This window comes from Staurois parvus, unplaced genomic scaffold (genome assembly GCF_062004578.1).
Source record: "Staurois parvus isolate SC_StPar_1 unplaced genomic scaffold, SC_StPar_1.0 ptg002113l, whole genome shotgun sequence".
Lineage (NCBI taxonomy): Eukaryota > Metazoa > Chordata > Amphibia > Anura > Ranidae > Staurois > Staurois parvus.
In genome coordinates this window covers 4,081,815-4,099,914 of record NW_028319909.1, presented here as the reverse complement: position 1 = coordinate 4,099,914, position 18,100 = coordinate 4,081,815, and the positions used below count along the sequence as shown (strand labels likewise).

The 18,100-nt window shown below is 43.0% G+C and overlaps 1 protein-coding gene across 1 annotated transcript in view; it reads left to right on the top strand.

The window, feature by feature from the left end:
* LOC149432749 (B-cell receptor CD22-like) overlaps nt 1-17,639 on the top strand; it is a 29,708-nt gene extending 12,069 nt beyond the window's left edge. The window contains exons 6-10 of the mRNA XM_089665034.1: nt 3,551-3,874; nt 5,470-5,730; nt 7,314-7,532; nt 10,367-10,455; nt 17,496-17,639. Coding sequence (XP_089521160.1) covers nt 3,551-3,874; nt 5,470-5,730; nt 7,314-7,532; nt 10,367-10,455; nt 17,496-17,639 — 1,037 coding nt within the window. The remainder of the gene's footprint in view (nt 1-3,550; nt 3,875-5,469; nt 5,731-7,313; nt 7,533-10,366; nt 10,456-17,495) is intronic.
* The last annotated feature ends 461 nt before the right edge of the window (nt 17,640-18,100 follow it).

Here is an 18,100-nt window from a genome sequence, read left to right as displayed (position 1 = left end):
ACTGAGAACTCCTCATAATGGGCACATCAGGTGTACAGACCTCAGGACTCAGCACAGAGATGGTTGGAACCTCTCATAATGAGTAGAGTAGGTGCACAGACCTGCTGACTCAGTACAAGGATGGTGGGAAACCCCCATAATGGGTAGAGTAGGTGTACGGACCTGGGGACTCAACACAATGATGGTGGGAACTCCTCATAATGAGTAGAGTAGGTGTACAGACCTGGGGACTCAACACAAGGATGGTGTGAATCCCTCTTAATGAGTAGAGTAGGTGTACAGACCTGGGGACTCAACATAAGGATGGTGGGAACCCCTCATAATGAGTAGAGTAGGTGTACGGACCTGGGGACTCAACACGAGGATGGTTTGAACCCCTCATAATGAGTAGAGTAGGTGTACGGACCTGGGGACTCAACACTAGGATGGTGGGAACCCCTCATAATGAGTAGAGTAGGTGTACGGACTTGGGGACTCAACACTAGGATGGTGGGAACCCCTCATAATGAGTAGAGTAGGTGTACGGACCTGGGGACTCAACACGAGGATGGTGGGAACCCCTCATATTGAGTAGAGTAGGTGTACGGACCTGGGGACTCAACACAAGGATGGTGGGAACCCCTCAATGAGTAGAGTAGGTGTACAGACCTGGGGACTCAACACTAGGACGGTGGGAACCCCTCATAATGAGTAGAGTAGGTGTACGAACCTGGGGACTCAACACAAGGACGGTGGGAACCCCTCATAATGAGTAGACTAGGTGTACGGACCTGGGGACTCAATACTAGGATGGTGGGAACCCCTCATAATGAGTAGAGTAGGTGTACAGACCTGGGGACTCAACACGAGGATGGTGGGAACCCCTCATAATGAGTAGAGTAGGTGTACGGACCTGGGGACTCAACACGAGGATGGTGGGAACCCCTCATAATGAGTAGAGTAGGTGTACAGACCTGGGGACTCAACACGAGGATGGTGGGAACCCCTCATAATGAGTAGAGTAGGTGTACAGACCTGGGGACTCAACACTAGGATGGCGGGAACCCCTCACAATGAGTAGAGTAGGTGTACGGACCTGGGGACTCAACACTAGGATGGTGGGAACCCCTCATAATGAGTAGAGTAGGTGTACGGACCTGGGGACTCAACACTAGGATGGTGGGAACGCCCTTATAATGAGTAGAGTAGGTGTACAGACCTGGGGACTCAACACTAGGATGGTGGGAACCCCCTTATAATGAGTAGAGTAGGTGTACAGACCTGGGGACTCAGTACAAGCATAATGGGTATAGCATGAATGCAGAACAGAGAATTCAGCAAAGCTCCACCAAGAGGTAGAAAAGACTGCCAGGATCTACCAAAAACTGAAGCATCAGTTTTGTATTAACTGACCATTTCATATTTCATATACAGATAAATAACTACTTACCAGACAGGACACGCCATCTGCAGAGTCTGTTTTATTTCAGATTGCACAACCTAAACTTGGAGGACAAAGTCTGGAGTTGGGTTTTAACTTAAAGCCCAACTCCCGGCACAAATGCAAATATAACATTCATTGGCCATAGTGAATGCACCAAATCTCTTAGAAACACAGATATTACTTTGTAAATGCAGCTGTGGCATCATCACACCGCTGTACATAGCAAAGCTATGGGAGGGACTCAGCAGGCACCACCCAAAACATGCTGCCTGGGGGGGGGGATACGAGACCAGTCATCCTGCACAAGTAGAGAGACCAACAGTGTCTGGTCCAGGGGCGGACTGACAACTCATGGGGCCCCTTTGTGTATTCTGGAAGTAATACAAAGGGAACAAGAAACTTTTTCATACAAGTACATGGTACAGCAGGCACATATCAGGAATGTGAAATGTTGGGTTTACATACAGTTGCAAGAAAAAGTATGTGAACCCCTTGGGATTACGTGGAGTTTTGCATGAATTGGGCATAAAATGTGCTCTGAATGTCATCTAAGTCACAACAATAGAAGAATACAGTCTGCTGAACATAATATTACACAAACATTAGATGTTGCCATGGTTTAATTGCACATAACATGTAAACATTCACACTGCAGGGAGGAAAAAGTATGTGAACCTTTGGACTTAATAACTGGTTGACCCTCCTTTGGCAGCAATAACCTCAACCAAACGTTTCCTGTAGTTGCAGATCAGACCTGCACAACGATCTGGAGTAATTTTGGACCACTCCTCTTCACAAGACTGTTTCAGTGTAGCAATATTCTTGGGATGTCTGGTGTGAATCGCTCTCTTAAGGTTATGCCACAGCATTTCAATCGGGTTGAGGTCAGGACTCTGACTGGGCCACTCCAGAAGGCGTATTCTGTGATGTTGCAGCCATTGTTTTGTTGAATTACTTGTATGCTTTGGGTCATTGTCCTGTTGCATCACCCATCCTCTGCGGAGCTTCAGTTGGCGGACAGATTTTCTTATGTTTTCCTGAAAAATGTCTTGATAAACTGTGGAATTCATTTTCATATCAATGACAACAATCCATCCAGGCCCTGAGGCAGCAAAGCAGCCCCAAACCATGATGCTCCCTCCGCCATGTTTTACAGTGGGGATGAGGTTTTGATGTTGGTGTGCTGTGCCTTTTTTTCTCCACACATAGTGTTGTGTGTTCTTCCCAAACAACTCAATCTTGGTTTCATCTGTCCACAGTATATTTTGCCAGTAGTGCTGTGGAACATCCAGGTGCTCTTTTGCAAACTTCAAACGTGCTGCAATATTCTTTTTGGACAGCATTGGCTTCCTCCGTGGTGTCCTCCCATGTACTCCATTCTTGTTTAATGTTTTCCTTATTGTAGATGTGTCAACAAAAATGTTAGCATGTGCCAGAGATTTCTGTAGGTCTTTAGCTGACACTCTGGGATTCTTCTTTACCTCATGCAGCATTCGGCGCTGTGCTCTTGCAGTCATTTTTATAGGACAACCACGCCTAGGGAGAGTAGCAACAGTGCTAAACTTTCTCCATTTGTAGACAGTCTGTCTTACCGTGGACACATGAACATCAAGGCTTTTGGAGATACTTTTGTAACCCTTTCCAGCTTCATGCAGGTCAACAATTCTTGATCGTAGGTCTTCTGAGAGCTTTTTTCTGCGAGGCATGGTTCACATCAGACAGTGCTTCTTGAAACCAGTAAACCCAAAACAGGTGTGTGTTTTTTAAGGGCAGGACAGCTGTCAGCAACACATCCAATATCATCACACTGATTGGAGTCAAGGTTGGCTCACTCCTGGCTCCAATTAGCTCTGGGAGAAGTCATTAAGCTAGGGCCTCACATACTTTTTCCTCCCTGCAGTGTGAATGTTTACATGTTATGTGCAATTAAACCATGGCAACATCTAATGTTTGTATAGTATTATGTTCAGCAGACTGTGTTCTTCTATTGTTGTGACTTAGATGACGTTCAGAGCACATTTTATGCCCAATTCATGCAAAACTCCACATAATCCTAAGGGGTTCACATACTTTTTCTTGCAACTGTATTCTTTACCTTTGAATAATGAATTGTTTCACTTATCTTAGATGCTCCCAGGTACCCAAGGGTAGTCCTAGAGCTAAATAGAACAACATTTGCTGAAGAAGACAAGGTCATATTTCTTGAAGGAGACGAGGTCATATTTCTTGAAGGAGACGAGGTCATATTTCTTGAAGGAGACAAGGTCATCTTTCGATGCGATGTCAATAGCAGCAACCCAGAAGTGACCAACATTACATGGTACAAGAATGGAAAGAATATTAAAACAACGAGTGAATCTGTAAAGGCAGAAGATGCTGGGAACTATACTTGTGAAGCTGAAAATTCTGTAGGACGTTCTATGTCACCGAAGGTTAACGTGGACATTCATTGTAAGTATGGGATCTACCTTCCATGAGCCAGCAAGTAAAGTAGGCCTGTCATTAGCAAACAATATATAAACCAAGATAGTCATATCAGAGAAAGCACCTTATTGTCCAACTAAAATCACTTTTTTTTAATGATACAGGCCACTAGTTAGTTCACCAAATTTAAAAAAAAAGGGCTCATAGTGTATTCATGAAGATAGCGGGACAAGCTGCACCACTGGGGAACACCCACCACTGAAAATACATAGAGAGAAGAGGAGTCTGTATCGGAGCATTGGCAATGGCAGCCCACTTATTTGTCACACGACCGTTTTCTTTTAAGGGGATCTGATACTGAACTTAGGGCCACCAACTCTGTACTCTTGACTCCGAAGTCCATTTTCATTTATTACTGTAATTCAGAGAACTTGCGTAATTAGCAAAATGCTTTAATTGGTGGATGTCAGTCTGGAGAAGTGGGCATTCCTGGGCAGATTGTATTTGCATGCAGCCCTCTTAGGTAAAAACCTCATATGATGCTGAACCTCCATGATTGAAAGAACTGAGATCCAATGAATAGAAGAGGTGCGCCCAAACAGTACGGCTTGGGAGGAAAGGACTAGGCCAGCCATTGTCAACCAGGGTTCTGTGGAACTTTACAGTTCCTCCAGAGGTAACTAGGGGTTCCTTGATCTGTGGCTGATTTACCTCCCATCTAATGGTGCCTTCAGAGTTCCAGGTCCAACCACACTTGGCAGAGCCAGAGGTATTATATCGATGATCTTTTTAATTGTCTGTAAGGGTGGCTTTCTGACCAATGTATGTGTCACCCCGGCCACCAATGTAGGAGGGAATACTCCCATGAATTCATTTTAGCAGGGGTTCCCTGAGACCTTGAGGGTTCCTCTTGGATGAAATGGTTGAGAAAAACCGAGCTACATGATGTTGGACATTCTGCAGCCAGGAAATGAGACAGGCTCTGTCCAACTTGCTGCAGCTTCTAATGCAACAGTATAAAAAAGCAATCCTTGTGCCCCAGTCCTTGCCTAGGTCTCCCCTCCAACTTTGTAGCAAATTACAAGCTGAGAAGCTGCAGCAGGGGGGCTGATCTGTGTCGGACATTTGTTAGCACATCCAAATCTGCACAGTCACCAGGAAAGTAGGTGGTGACCTTTTGTGATGGCCGAACAAAGATGGCTCTGTCCTCCAGGAGACAAAAGTGATGTCTCTCTGCAGTCTAAACTGTACAAACATGTTTATTTATTTCAGGTACTTATACAGCACCATCAATTTACACAGCATTTACATATATATTATACATTCACATCAGTCCCCACCCCTGAGGAGCATACAATCTAAGGTCCCTAACTCACATTCATACATACACATACTAGGGACAATTTTAGACAGGATCCAATTAACCTACCAGCATGTCTTTGGCATGTGGGAGGAAACCGGAGTACCTGTAGGAAACCCATGCAGGCACAGGGAGAACATGCAAACTCCAGGCAGGTGGTGCTGTGGTTGGGATTCAAACCAACGACCCTAGTACTGCCGGTGGAAGTGCTAACCATTACATAAATACATTATACAGATCACTTTATTCTGTTTTTCTCTAGACCCTCCGAAAGGTGTAGAAGTTTGGATTTCAAGCAAACCTTCCAAAGAAAATCAAAATATCAAATTAAGATGTTTATCAAAATCAAGCAATCCAGAATCCAGTAGATACGAGTGGTACAAAGATGGAGTTCTGCTCAAAAATTCAACTTATGATATGATGGTGCTGGACTTAGAATGGACCCATACTGGACAGTACTCATGTAAAGCTCTAAATACCATCGGATCTGGCGTGTCACCCCAGAGACATATTGATGTCCAATGTAAATACCTTCTCCTGGTTTTCATATTGTCATTGTATTTTAGAGGGTCCATCCAGCCATTCACAAATCAGCCCCTGGCTCCTTGTAATTCCTAGATGCTGAAATCTCCCTGCTATAATCCTTCTTTTTTGTTATTATTATTATTATTATACAGGATTTATTTATTATTATTATTGGTTTTATTATTCTACAGGATTTATAGATTATTATTTGTATTATTATTATTATACATTATTTATAGATTATTATTATTATTATACAGGAATTATATATTATTATTTGTATTATTATTATACAGGATTTATATATATTATGATTATTCAGGATTTATATAGCGTCAACAGTTTGCGCAGCGCTTTACAAAATGAAGGCAGACATTACATTTACAATACATTTTGGTACAAGAGGAATCAGGGGGCCCGACTCGTTAGAGCTTACAATCTTTAAATTTATTCCTGCCCACCTGGGAATTTTGGTGTCTTCATCCACATTTTTACACTTCATCTTCTCCTATTACATCCTACATAATATAAAAGTAAATGAAATCTACAACGTGAGGAGTGGGAACCCCTCATAATGGTCAGAGCGGGTGTACAGACCCAGGAACTCAACACAGGGATGGTGGGAACCCCTCATAATGGGCACAGCAGGTGTACAGACCCAAGAACTCAACACAGGGATGGTGGGAACCCCTCATAATGGTCAGAGCAGGTGTACAGACCCAGGAACTCAACACAGGGATGGTGGGAACCACTCATAATGGGCACAGCAGGTGTACAGACCCGGGAACTCAGCACATGGATGGTGGGAACCCCTCATAATGGGCACAGCAGGTGTACAGACCCGGAAACTCAGCCCATGGATGGTGGGAACCCCTCATAATGGGCACAGTGGGCGTACAGACCTGGGAACTCAGCACAGGGATAGTGGGAACCCCTCATAATGGGCACAGCAGGTGTACAGACCCAGGAACTCAGCTCATGGATGGTGGGAACCCCTCATAATGGGCACAGTGGGCGTACAGACCCGGGAACTCAGCACAGGGATAGTGGGAACCCCTCATAATGGACACAGCAGGTACGAAGGACTGGGAATTCAGTGAATGGATAGTGGGAACCTCTCATAGTAAGCAGAGTAGGTGTACAGACCCGGGGACTCAGTACAGGGATAATGAGAACCCCTCATAATAGGCTGAGCAGGTGTGCAATCATTAATTGGTGTGAGACATCTTGATGAAATGGTTAGTGCTTCCACCTGGCAGTACTCAGGTCGTTGGTTAGAATCCCAGCCACGGCACCACCTGCCTGGAGTATGCATGTTCTACCTGTGCCTGTGTGGGTTTCCTCTGGGTACTCCGGTTTCCTTCCACACGCCAAAGACATGCTGGTAGGTGAATTGGCTCCTGTCTAAATTGTCCCTAGTATGTGTATGTATGAATGTAAGTTAGGGACCTTAGATTGTACACCCCTTGAGGGTTAGGGACTGATGTGAATGTACAATATATATATAAAGCGCAGAGTAAATTGATGGCGCTATAGAAGCACCTGAAATAAATAAATAAAATAAACTTTCTTCTTTGGCAGATGCTCCGGAAAATGTAACTCTGTCTGTCAGCCCCGGAGATCACGTCATCGAACACACGGATGTGACGTTGAAATGCTCCAGCAATGGCAAGCCAGCTCCAAATTATGAATTTTACCTAAACAATGCGTCTTGGAGCGGGGAAGCTGGCATGTTTGAGTTGAAAGATGTACAAATAAAAGACACCGGGGAGTATTCTTGCCTGGCGGAAAATTCTGTTGGTGAGAGGAGATCGAATACAGTCTTTCTACACGTGTCATGTAAGTGTCAGCTCTGGAGACGAATTTATCTTCATTTTATTTCTCAAGATCTAATACCTAAGTAAGTGTGATGGACATGTTGTCACAAAGTTTTCACATTTATGGGACACCGACCCAGGAGCTGCACAACGTTTGCTTTACTGTATGTGTTAGATTCATTTCTCTTGAACCTTTTACATGTTTCATCTGATACTATAGCCCCTGCATGTGCACACTGATTGCTGTTCCTTTTCCTCATTTGAAAACTAATAAAAAATCGGAACAAGATTTTTTTTTTAATCACATTTATTACATAGTAAAGGATTCCCAAAGTGCTATGATGTAGCTAACAAGAGAGTATAGCAGAAGTTGTCCGCCTTACGGCTAACTTTTTCAAACTTCAGACTGACCCATTCATTAAAGTCTACTAAAAATCCACTGTAACGGAACCGGACCCCGACTACACTAGGGTATTTCCGTTAGCCTCCCGCTTCCCTGTCCGAACACAGATCCACGGACACCACCGCTGACCATACAAGACGAGACAGCACCAGACTTGTATTAAAACAGGAAGTGGACTGCTTTATTTTAACACAGATACAAGATATATACACAGGGCGGGGCAATACATTCAGTAACAAGAGACACACAGCAGACACCCCCACCAAGCCAATACACAAACATATACATCCCATAATAGTTTACTCCAGGGGCCGACTGACAACTCATGGGGCCCCCGGGCAATAGGGGACCATGGGGCCCCTGTGTCCTTGCCCACACTCAAACCACACCCAAAAAAGCCTATGTACCAGGGGCATCTCATGGGGCCCCCTTCGGACCCCGGGCCCTCGAGCAGTGCCCGCGTTCCCAAATGGTCAGTCCGCCCCTGGTTGACTCCCAAGCAAGACACAATAGAACAATGGGACAACCAAGTGGCAGTAAACAATGAACAACCCCCCACACCCCACCAATAGAGCAGGACATTTCACACTGTACCCTTAACAGGCACAGGGTGACTTACACATAATAGGGATATGGGGAGCTGAGACAGGGGTCTCCCTACCCCTCCAAAGGGGGCTGTGTTTCATGACCCCCCACCCACTCCCGTCACAACCACAATTAAAATTACATTTATATTTGAAAATTTAAATCCAATGTATTTTAATTTTTAATTAAAACTTTAAATAAAAATCCACTAACTCTTTTTTTCATTTTGGATAGAATAACCACTCGCCCTCTGGAAGATTTATCCCCTTTCATGACCAGGCCATTTTTTTTGCTATACTTTAACTGACAATTGCGCGGTCATGCAACACTGTTCCCAAATAAAATTTATATCATTTTTTTCACACCAATAGAGCTTTATTTTGGCAGTAGTTGATCATCACTGTTTTTTTATTTTTTGCGATATGAAAATGTTTTTTCAAAAAAATATTTTTTTTACTGTTTGCTATATAAAAATACACCATTAAAAATGTAAAAAATAAAATGGATTTCCGCACTGTGTAGGAATTAATTGTTCGCAGGATCTGGGGAATTCAGGTGTGGCAGGAGGCATCAGTGAGGCCCAGAGACATCACCAGAGGCTAGAGGAAAGCCAGGTACAAAAGGCTGGGGTACAAGAAAAATATTTTTTTTCTTAATTTTTTTTTACTTTTTGCTATAAAAAAATACACCAATAAAAATGTAAAAAATAAAATGGATTTCAGCACTGTGTAGGAATTAATTGTTTGTAGGATCTGAGGAATTCAGGTTTGCCAGGAGGCATCAGTGAGGCCCAGAGACATCACCAGAGGCTAGAGGATAGAGGAAAGCCGGGTACAAAAGGCCGGGGTACAAGAAAAATATTTTTTTCTTAATTTTTTTTTACTTTTTGCTATAAAAAAATACACCAATAAAAATGTAAAAAATAAAATGGATTTCAGCACTGTGTAGGAATTAATTGTTTGTAGGATCTGAGGAATTCAGGTTTGCCAGGAGGCATCAGTGAGGCCCAGAGACATCACCAGAGGCTAGAGGAAAGCCGGGTACAAAAGGCCGGGGTACAAGAAAAAAAAATTTTTCTTAATTTTTTTTACTTTTTGGTATAAAAAAAATACACCATGAAATTTGTAAAAAATAAAATGGATTTCAGCACTGTGTAGGAATTAATTGTTTGCAGGATCTGGGGAATTCAGGTTTGGCAGGAGGCATCAGTGAGGCCCAGAGACATCACCAGAGGCTAGAGGAAAGCCGGGTAAAAAAGGCCGGGGTACAAGAAAAATATTTTTTTTCTTCATTTTATTTTTTACATTTTTCATGGTGTATTTTTTTATAGCAAAAAGTTAAAAAAAATTAAGAAAAAATATATTTTTCTTGTACCCCGGCCTTTTGTACCCAGCTTTCCTCTAGCCTCTGGTGATGTCTCTGGGCCTCACTGATGCCTCCTGCCAAACCTGAATTCCCCAGATCCTGCAAACAATTAATTCCTACACAATGCTATAATCCATTTTATTTTTTACATTTTTCATGGTGTATTTTTTTATAGCAAAAAGTAAAAAAAAAATGATTATAGCATTGTGTAGGAATTAATTGTTTGCAGGATCTGGGGAATTCAGGTTTGGCAGGAGGCATCAGTGAGGTCCAGAGACATCACCAGAGGGTAGAGGAAAGCCGGGTACAAAAGACCGGGGTACAAGAAAAATAATTTTTTTCTTAATTTTCTTAACATTTTTCCTTTTTTAAGCTTTTAATAGGTGTTTTTTTTAAGGGAGTGGAAGACTTGATAATAAGCAGACCTTGCATGTTCATCGAAGTTCTGTTCTTTTGTCTTTCAGACAGCCAGGCTACTATAGGAAAGTTTGCATCCATTGGAACCTTTTCCTTCGTCGTATTAATTCTTATCATTGTGATTGTTCGATTCAGAGTACGGTAAGCTATGGGAGGAACCCACATGACACATTCAGCCTATCCAAAGCTCAACTGACCAAAATGACCCGTGCGCCAGAGGGATATACAGTTGTGCTCAAACATTTGCCTCCCCTGGCAGAAATCGTGAAATGTTGGCATTGATATTGAAAATATGACAGATCATGCCAAAAAATTGTCTTTTATTGAAGGATGGTGATGATATGAAGCCATTTATGATCACAGAGTTGTTTGGCTCCTTTTTACATCCTAATGATAACAGAAATCACCCAAATGGCCTCGATCAAAAGTTTTCATCCCCTGGATTGTTTGGCCATCAGACACAACTGGAAGTGAAGGACAATCTCACACTTTTTATGGGCATCAGACACAACCAGAAGTGAAGAAAAATCTCACACTTTTTATGGGCATCAAACATAACCAAAGTAAGGGAAAATCTCACACTTTTTATGAGTATCAGACACAGCCGGAAGTGAAGGGAAATCTCACACTTTCTATGGGTATCAGACACAGCCGGAAGTGAAGGGAAATCTCACACTTTCTATGGGTATCAGACACAGCCGGAAGTGAAGGGAAATCTCACACTTTCTATGGGCATCAGACATAACCAAAAGTAAGGGAAAATCTCACACGTTTTATGGGCATTAGACACAACCGGAAGTGAAGAAAAATCTCACACTCTTTATGGGTATCAGACATAACCAAAAGTAAGGGAAAATCTCACACGTTTTATGGGCATTAGACATAACCGGAAGTGAAGGAAAATCTCACACTTTTTATGGGCATCAGACATAACCAAAAGTAAGGGAAAATCTCACACTTTTTATGGGCATCAAATATAACCAAAAGTAAGGGAAAATCTCACACGCTTTATGGGCATCAGACAACCAAAAGTAAGGGAAAATCTCACACTTTTTATGGGCATCAGACATAACCAAAAGTAAGGGAAAAATCTCACACGTTTTATGGGCATCAGACATAACCAAAAGTAAGGGAAAATCTCACACTTTTTATGGGCATCAGACACAGCCGGAAGTGAAAGGAAATCTCACACTTTCTATGGGCATCAGACACAGCTGGAAGTGAAGGGAAATCTCACACTTTCTATGGGCATCAGACACAGCCGGAAGTGAAAGGAAATCTCACACGTTTTATGGGCATCAGACACAGCTGGAAGTGAAGGGAAATCTCACACTTTCTATGGGCATCAGACACAGCCGGAAGTGAAGGGAAATCTCACACATTTTATGGGCATCAGACACAACCGGAAGTGAAGGAAAATCTCACACTTTTTATGGGCATCAGACAGAGCCGGAAGTGAAGGGAAATCTCACACTTTCTATGGGCATCAGACACAGCCGGAAGTGAAGGGAAATCTCACATGTTTTATGGGCATCAGACACAGCCGGAAGTGAAGGGAAATCTCACATGTTTTATGGGCATCAGACACAGCCGGAAGTGAAGGGAAATCTCACATGTTTTATGGGCATCAGACACAACCGGAAGTGAAGGGAAATCTCACACTTTTTATGGGCATCAGACACAGCAGGAAGTGAAGGGAAATCTCACACTTTCTATGGGCATCAGACACAGCCGGAAGTGAAGGGAAATCTCACACTTTTTTGGGCATCAGACACAACCGGAAGTGAAGGGAAATCTCACACTCTTAATGGGCATCAGACACAACCGGAAGTGAAGAAAAATCCCCCACTTCCTGTCTATTTGATGGCACTGGCTATAAAAAAGAAGGTGTGCAATGAAATTGGAAAGGTTTTAGTTAAAAATGTAATTAGCATTTTGATTAGAAAAAAAAAAATAAAAAAAGAGGAACCAACATAACCTAATGCTGATGCATAAGCTTGAATAAACTCAAATTTGAATATCACATGTTAACAGCACATTGAGAAGTTAAATAATGACTACTGTTTTTTTTTTTTCTTTTTTTTTACCCAGCATCAGGAATACAGTTTGTAGAAAAACGGTTGATGACAAAAGCAAGTCCTCATTTTTCGTTTTCAAGAAGGTAACACAAAAAAAAGCATTAATGGCTGTGCTAGCATTATGCATTTTCTTTATATACATTGGCAGGTATTAAAAAAATGTAATAAAAATAAATTTCTTCAAACAAGGATACACAGATCATTATCAATATATTTCCCAGTACATTAGGGGCTCGTTCACACGAGTGCTGCTGTCTGACCCGCATTTGAGTGATCACTTGGCGGGAAGAGACAGAGAAAATGCTTTCTCCTGATGGCAACAGCACTGAGCACAATGGGGCACTTGCACATGGTACTGATGTTTGAGCATCGCTTTTTTGAACGTACCTTCAGGCGTTTGTTTTGCGCTTTTTCATGCGCATATTTGCACGCATAATATATTTTTAGCGAAAATTGATCCATATTTATTCTCATATGCGCGTATTTTTGTGCATTTGTGTACATTCACGTGCATTTGCGCACAGGTGGCGTAAATTACTGACCAAAAATGCAAATTTTCCTTCTTTTTTTTTTTTTACTGAGAAATATGCGGCTCTTATTTCGGCACCTGTGTGCAAAGGCACATTGTAAGCAGGGGCGGACTGACCATTTGGAAACTCAGGCACTGCCCGAGGGCCCGGGGTCAGTAGAGGGCCCCATGAGATGCCCCTGGTAACTTTTTCATAGGCTTTTTTGAGTTTGGGCAAGGACACAGGGGCCCCATGATCCCTTATTGCCCGGGGCCCCATGAGTTGTCAGTCCGCCCTTGATTGTAAGTAATGGGCTACATTTAGTAAAACAGAAACAACGCTGCAATGTGCAAGAGGCCTAACAGTCTAAGCACTAGTAAATGTAGCATAGAAGCTACTATCTACTATATATATATATATATATATATACAGTTGCAAGAAAAAGTATGTGAACCCCTTGGGATTACGTGGAGTTTTGCATGAATTGGGCATAAAATGTGCTCTGAACGTCATCTAAGTCACAACAATAGAAGAACACAGTCTGCTGAACATAATACTACACAAACATTAGATGTTGCCATGGTTTAATTGCACATAACATGTAAACATTCACAGTGCAGGGAGGAAAAAGTATGTGAGTCCTTAGCTTAATGACTTCCCCCAGAGCTAATTGGAGCCAGGAGTGAGCCAACCTTGACTCCAATCAGTGTAATGATATTGGATGTGTTGCTGACAGCTGTCCTGCCCTTAAAAAACACACACCTGTTTTGGGTTTACTGGTTTCAAGAAGCACTGTCTGATGTGAACCATGCCTCGCAGAAAGAGCTCTCAGAAGACCTACGAAAAAGAATTGTTGACTTGCATGAAGCTGGGAAGGGTTACAAAAGTATCTCCAAAAGCCTTGATGTTCATGTGTCCACGGTAAGACAGACTGTCTACAAATGGAGAAAGTTTAGCACTGTTGCTACTCTCCCTAGGTGTAGTCGTCCTGTAAAAATGACTGCAAGAGCACAGCGCAGAATGCTGCATGAGGTAAAGAAGAATCCCAGAGTGTCAGCTAAAGACCTACAGAAATCTCTGGCACATGCTAACATTTTTGTTAACACATCTACAATAAGGAAAACATTAAACAAGAATGGAGTACATGGGAGGACACCACGGAGGAAGCCATTGCTGTCCAAAAAGAATATTGCAGCACGTTTGAAGTTTGCAAAAGAGCACCTGGATGTTCCACAGCACTACTGGCAAAATATACTGTGGACAGATGAAACCAAGATTGAGTTGTTTGGGAAGAACACACAACACTATGTGTGGAGAAAAAAAGGCACAGCACACCAACATCAAAACCTCATCCCCACTGTAAAACATGGCGGAGGGAGCATCATGGTTTGGGGCTGCATTGCTGCCTCAGGGCCTGGACAGATTGTTGTCATTGATGGGAAAATGAATTCCAGAGTTTATCAAGACATTTTTCAGGAAAACGTACGACCATCTGTCCACCAACTGAAGCTCCGCAGAGGATGGGTGATGCAACAGGACAATGACCCAAAGCATACAAGTAATTCAACAGAACAATGGCTGCAACAGCACAGAAAACGCCTTCTGGAGTTGCCCAGTCAGAGTCCTGACCTCAACCCGATTGAAATGCTGTGGCATGACCTTAAGAGAGCGATTCACACCAGACATCCCAAGAATATTGCTACACTGAAACAGTTTTGTGAAGAGGAGTGGTCCAAAATTACTCCAGATCGTTGTGCAGGTCTGATCTGCAACTACAGGAAACGTTTGGTTGAGGTTATTGCTGCCAAAGGAGGGTCAACCAGTTATTAAGTCCAAAGGTTCACATACTTTTTCCTCCCTGCACTGTGAATGTTTACATGTTATGTGCAATTAAGCCATGGCAACATCTAATGTTTGTGTAGTATTATGTTCAGCAGACTGTGTTCTTCTATTGTTGTGACTTAGATGACGTTCAGAGCACATTTTATGCCCAATTCATGCAAAACTCCACATAATCCCAAGGGGTTCACATACTTTTTCTTGCAACTGTATATCGACTAGATAGATAGATAGATAGATAGATAGATAATAGATAGATAGATAGATAGATAGATAGATAGATAGATAATAGATAGATAGATGATAGATAGATAGATAGATAGATAGATAGATAGATAGATAGATAGATAGATGATAGATAGATAGATAGATAGATAGATAGATGATAGATAGATAGATAGATAGATAGATAGATAGATAGACAGATAATAGATAGATAGATAGATAGATAGATAGATAGATAGATGATAGATAGATAGATAGATAGATAGATAGATATTATAATTTTTTATATGTATTATATAACATTATATATTATTTATAAAAAAAAAGTTATTTGGGGGAAGGGGGATACAATCTCCAGGCAGGTGGTGCCATGGTTGGGATTTGAACCAACAACCCTAGTATTGCCAGGAGGAAGTGCTAACTATTTAGCCACTGTGCTGCCCAGGTATTGTGTATATGTGCATTTTTTTGGCGTGTTGTACTGAGCACATAGGGCAGCCCGTGTCAATGGGCTGCCCTATGCTCAACAAACATGGAAAAGTAGCCCACGCACCATTTTTAAGTATGCAGCGTGCATTTGGGATGTCATTAAGGCTAGGTGCTCACTAGCCCGCACTGTACTTTCCGGTTGTGTGTGCGGGAATTGCATTGGTTTCTCGCACGTGCAACCACCATTGGTGTGCCGCTCATACTACTTTCTACTCTCTGGAGTCCTCTCAAGACTCCCACCTCTGTGTTGGGGGGGGGGGGGTTATACAGGAGTATTGGAGTGGTTCAGCTAGTAGGGCAATCACTCACAAAAATGGACATTAATAATTGAAGATCTTGCAGCTCTTATGCATGTACCCAGCTACACTATATTACCAAAAGTATTGGGCCGCCGGCCTTTCCACGCACATGAAGTTTAATGGTATTCTAGTCTTAGTCCGTAGGGTTCAATATTGAGTTGGCCCCACCCTTTGCAGCTATTACAGCTTCAACTCTTCTGGGAAGGCCGTCCACAAGGTTTAGGAGGGTGTCTATGGGAAGGTTGGACCATTCTTCCAGAAGAGCATTTGTCAGGTCAGGCACTGATGTCGGGGGAGGAGGCCTGGCTCGCAGTCTCCACTCTAATTCTTCCCAAAAGTGTTCTATGGGGTTGAGGTCAGGACTCTGTGCAGGCCAGTCAAGTTCCTCCACCCCAAACTGGCTCCATCATGGCTTTATGGACTTTGCTTTGTGCACTGGTGGGCAGTCATGTTGGAACAGGAAGGGGCCATCCCCAAACTCTTCCCACAAAGTTGGGAGCATGAAATTGTCCAAAATGTCTTGGTATGCTGATGCCTTAAGAGTTCCCTTCACTGGAACTAGGGGGCCAAGCCCAACCCCTGAAAAACAACCCCTCCCCATAATCCACCCTTTACCAAACTTTACATTTGGCACAATGCAGTCAGGCAAGTATCGTTCTCCTGGCAACTGCCAAACCCAGACACGTCCATTGGACTGCCAGACAGAGAAGCGTGATTCGTCACTCCACAGAACACTCCACTGCTCTAGAGGACAGTAGCGGCTTGATTTACACCACGGCATCTGATGCTTTGCATTGCACTTGGTGATGGAAGGCTTGGATGCAGCTGCTCGGCCATGGAAACCCATTCCATGAAGCTCTCTACGCACTGTTGTTGGGCTCATCTGAAGGCCTCACCAAGTTTGGAGGTCTTTAGCTATTGACTCAGCAGACAGTTGGTGACTTCTGCGCACTGTGCGCTTCAGCATGCGCTGACCCCGCTCTGTCATGTGACCTGGCCTACCACTTGGTGGCTGAGTTGCTGTTGTTCCCAGTTGCTTCCACTTTGTTATAATCCCACTAACAGTTGAGCGTGGAATATTTATAAGCCAGGAAATGTCACGGATGGACTTATTGCACAGGTGGCCACCTATCACGGGACCATGCTTGGAGTCACTGAGCTCCTGAGAGCGACCCATTCTTTCACAAATGTTTGTAGAAGCAGTCTGCATGCCTAGGTGTTTGATTTTATACATCTGTGGCCATGGAGGGGATTGGAACACCTGAATCCAATGATTTGGAGGGGCATCCCAATACTTTTGGCAATATAGTGTATCTGCAGGTTTTGCGCACACCTAACTTCATGTGTGTTGTCCTCCAGTGATGATAAGTCCAGTCTCAGCTGTATCCCTCACCACTACCATCTTCACTACTCGATATTCTTGCTCCTGCAGTAATCCTCTTCAACCATTAGGCTAATAAAAAGATTTTCAGGGTCCTATTTTTATGAAGTGCCTTGAACTTGAGTCCAAGTCCTAGTGACTTGATGAATAGGAGCTCTAAAAAGAAGTAAGTCTGCTTTGTGCTAGTCTTGTGAGGTCCTCCAGTGTCATCCCCACAGCTGTAGTCAATGTGTCCAGCCACCTAGTAGTCGGGGTATTACCATTTCTGGCCTTTCCTACACCTATACCATAGCAGATCTGAATTTTTTTATTTTAAGTGCATAGAATTTATATGTATTCCCCACTTCTTGTTCTAGTATGAGGACATTGACTCGTCAGAGAAAGCCCGTGAAGACACCCAGGATGAAATCCACCACTCCGTCATTGCTAATGTAAATAAAAAGGACAAAGGACAGGAGCGGGACCCTGAAGTGGAATATGCCACGCTGGCACATTTATGAAATGTATTGTGAATTGCTTTCAGATATTTGTTTTAAAGGGTCCACGGATGATATTGGTGAGATCTCCCTGCCATGATTCTTAAATTGGTATCTATCCACCAGGAAGATTTGGGTGTTCCCATATGCCTTTGTGTGTGCCAGCTCCACCTGTTACAGTTTCCATATTATGACATAAATAAATCCATCTGGGATGGTGGAAATCCCTCATAATGGGTGAAACAGATGCGCAGACCTAGGTACTCAGCTTAGGGGTGGTGGGAGCTCCTAACAATGGGTGCAGCAGGTGTACAGACCTGGGAACTCAGCACGAGGATGATAGGAACTCCTTACAATGGAGACAGCAGGTGCACAGACCCGGAACTTAGCACAGGAATAGTGGGAACCCCTCATAATGGGCACAGAAGGTGTACAGACCTGGGAACTCAGCAGAGGGATGGTAGGAACTCCTTACAATGGGTGCA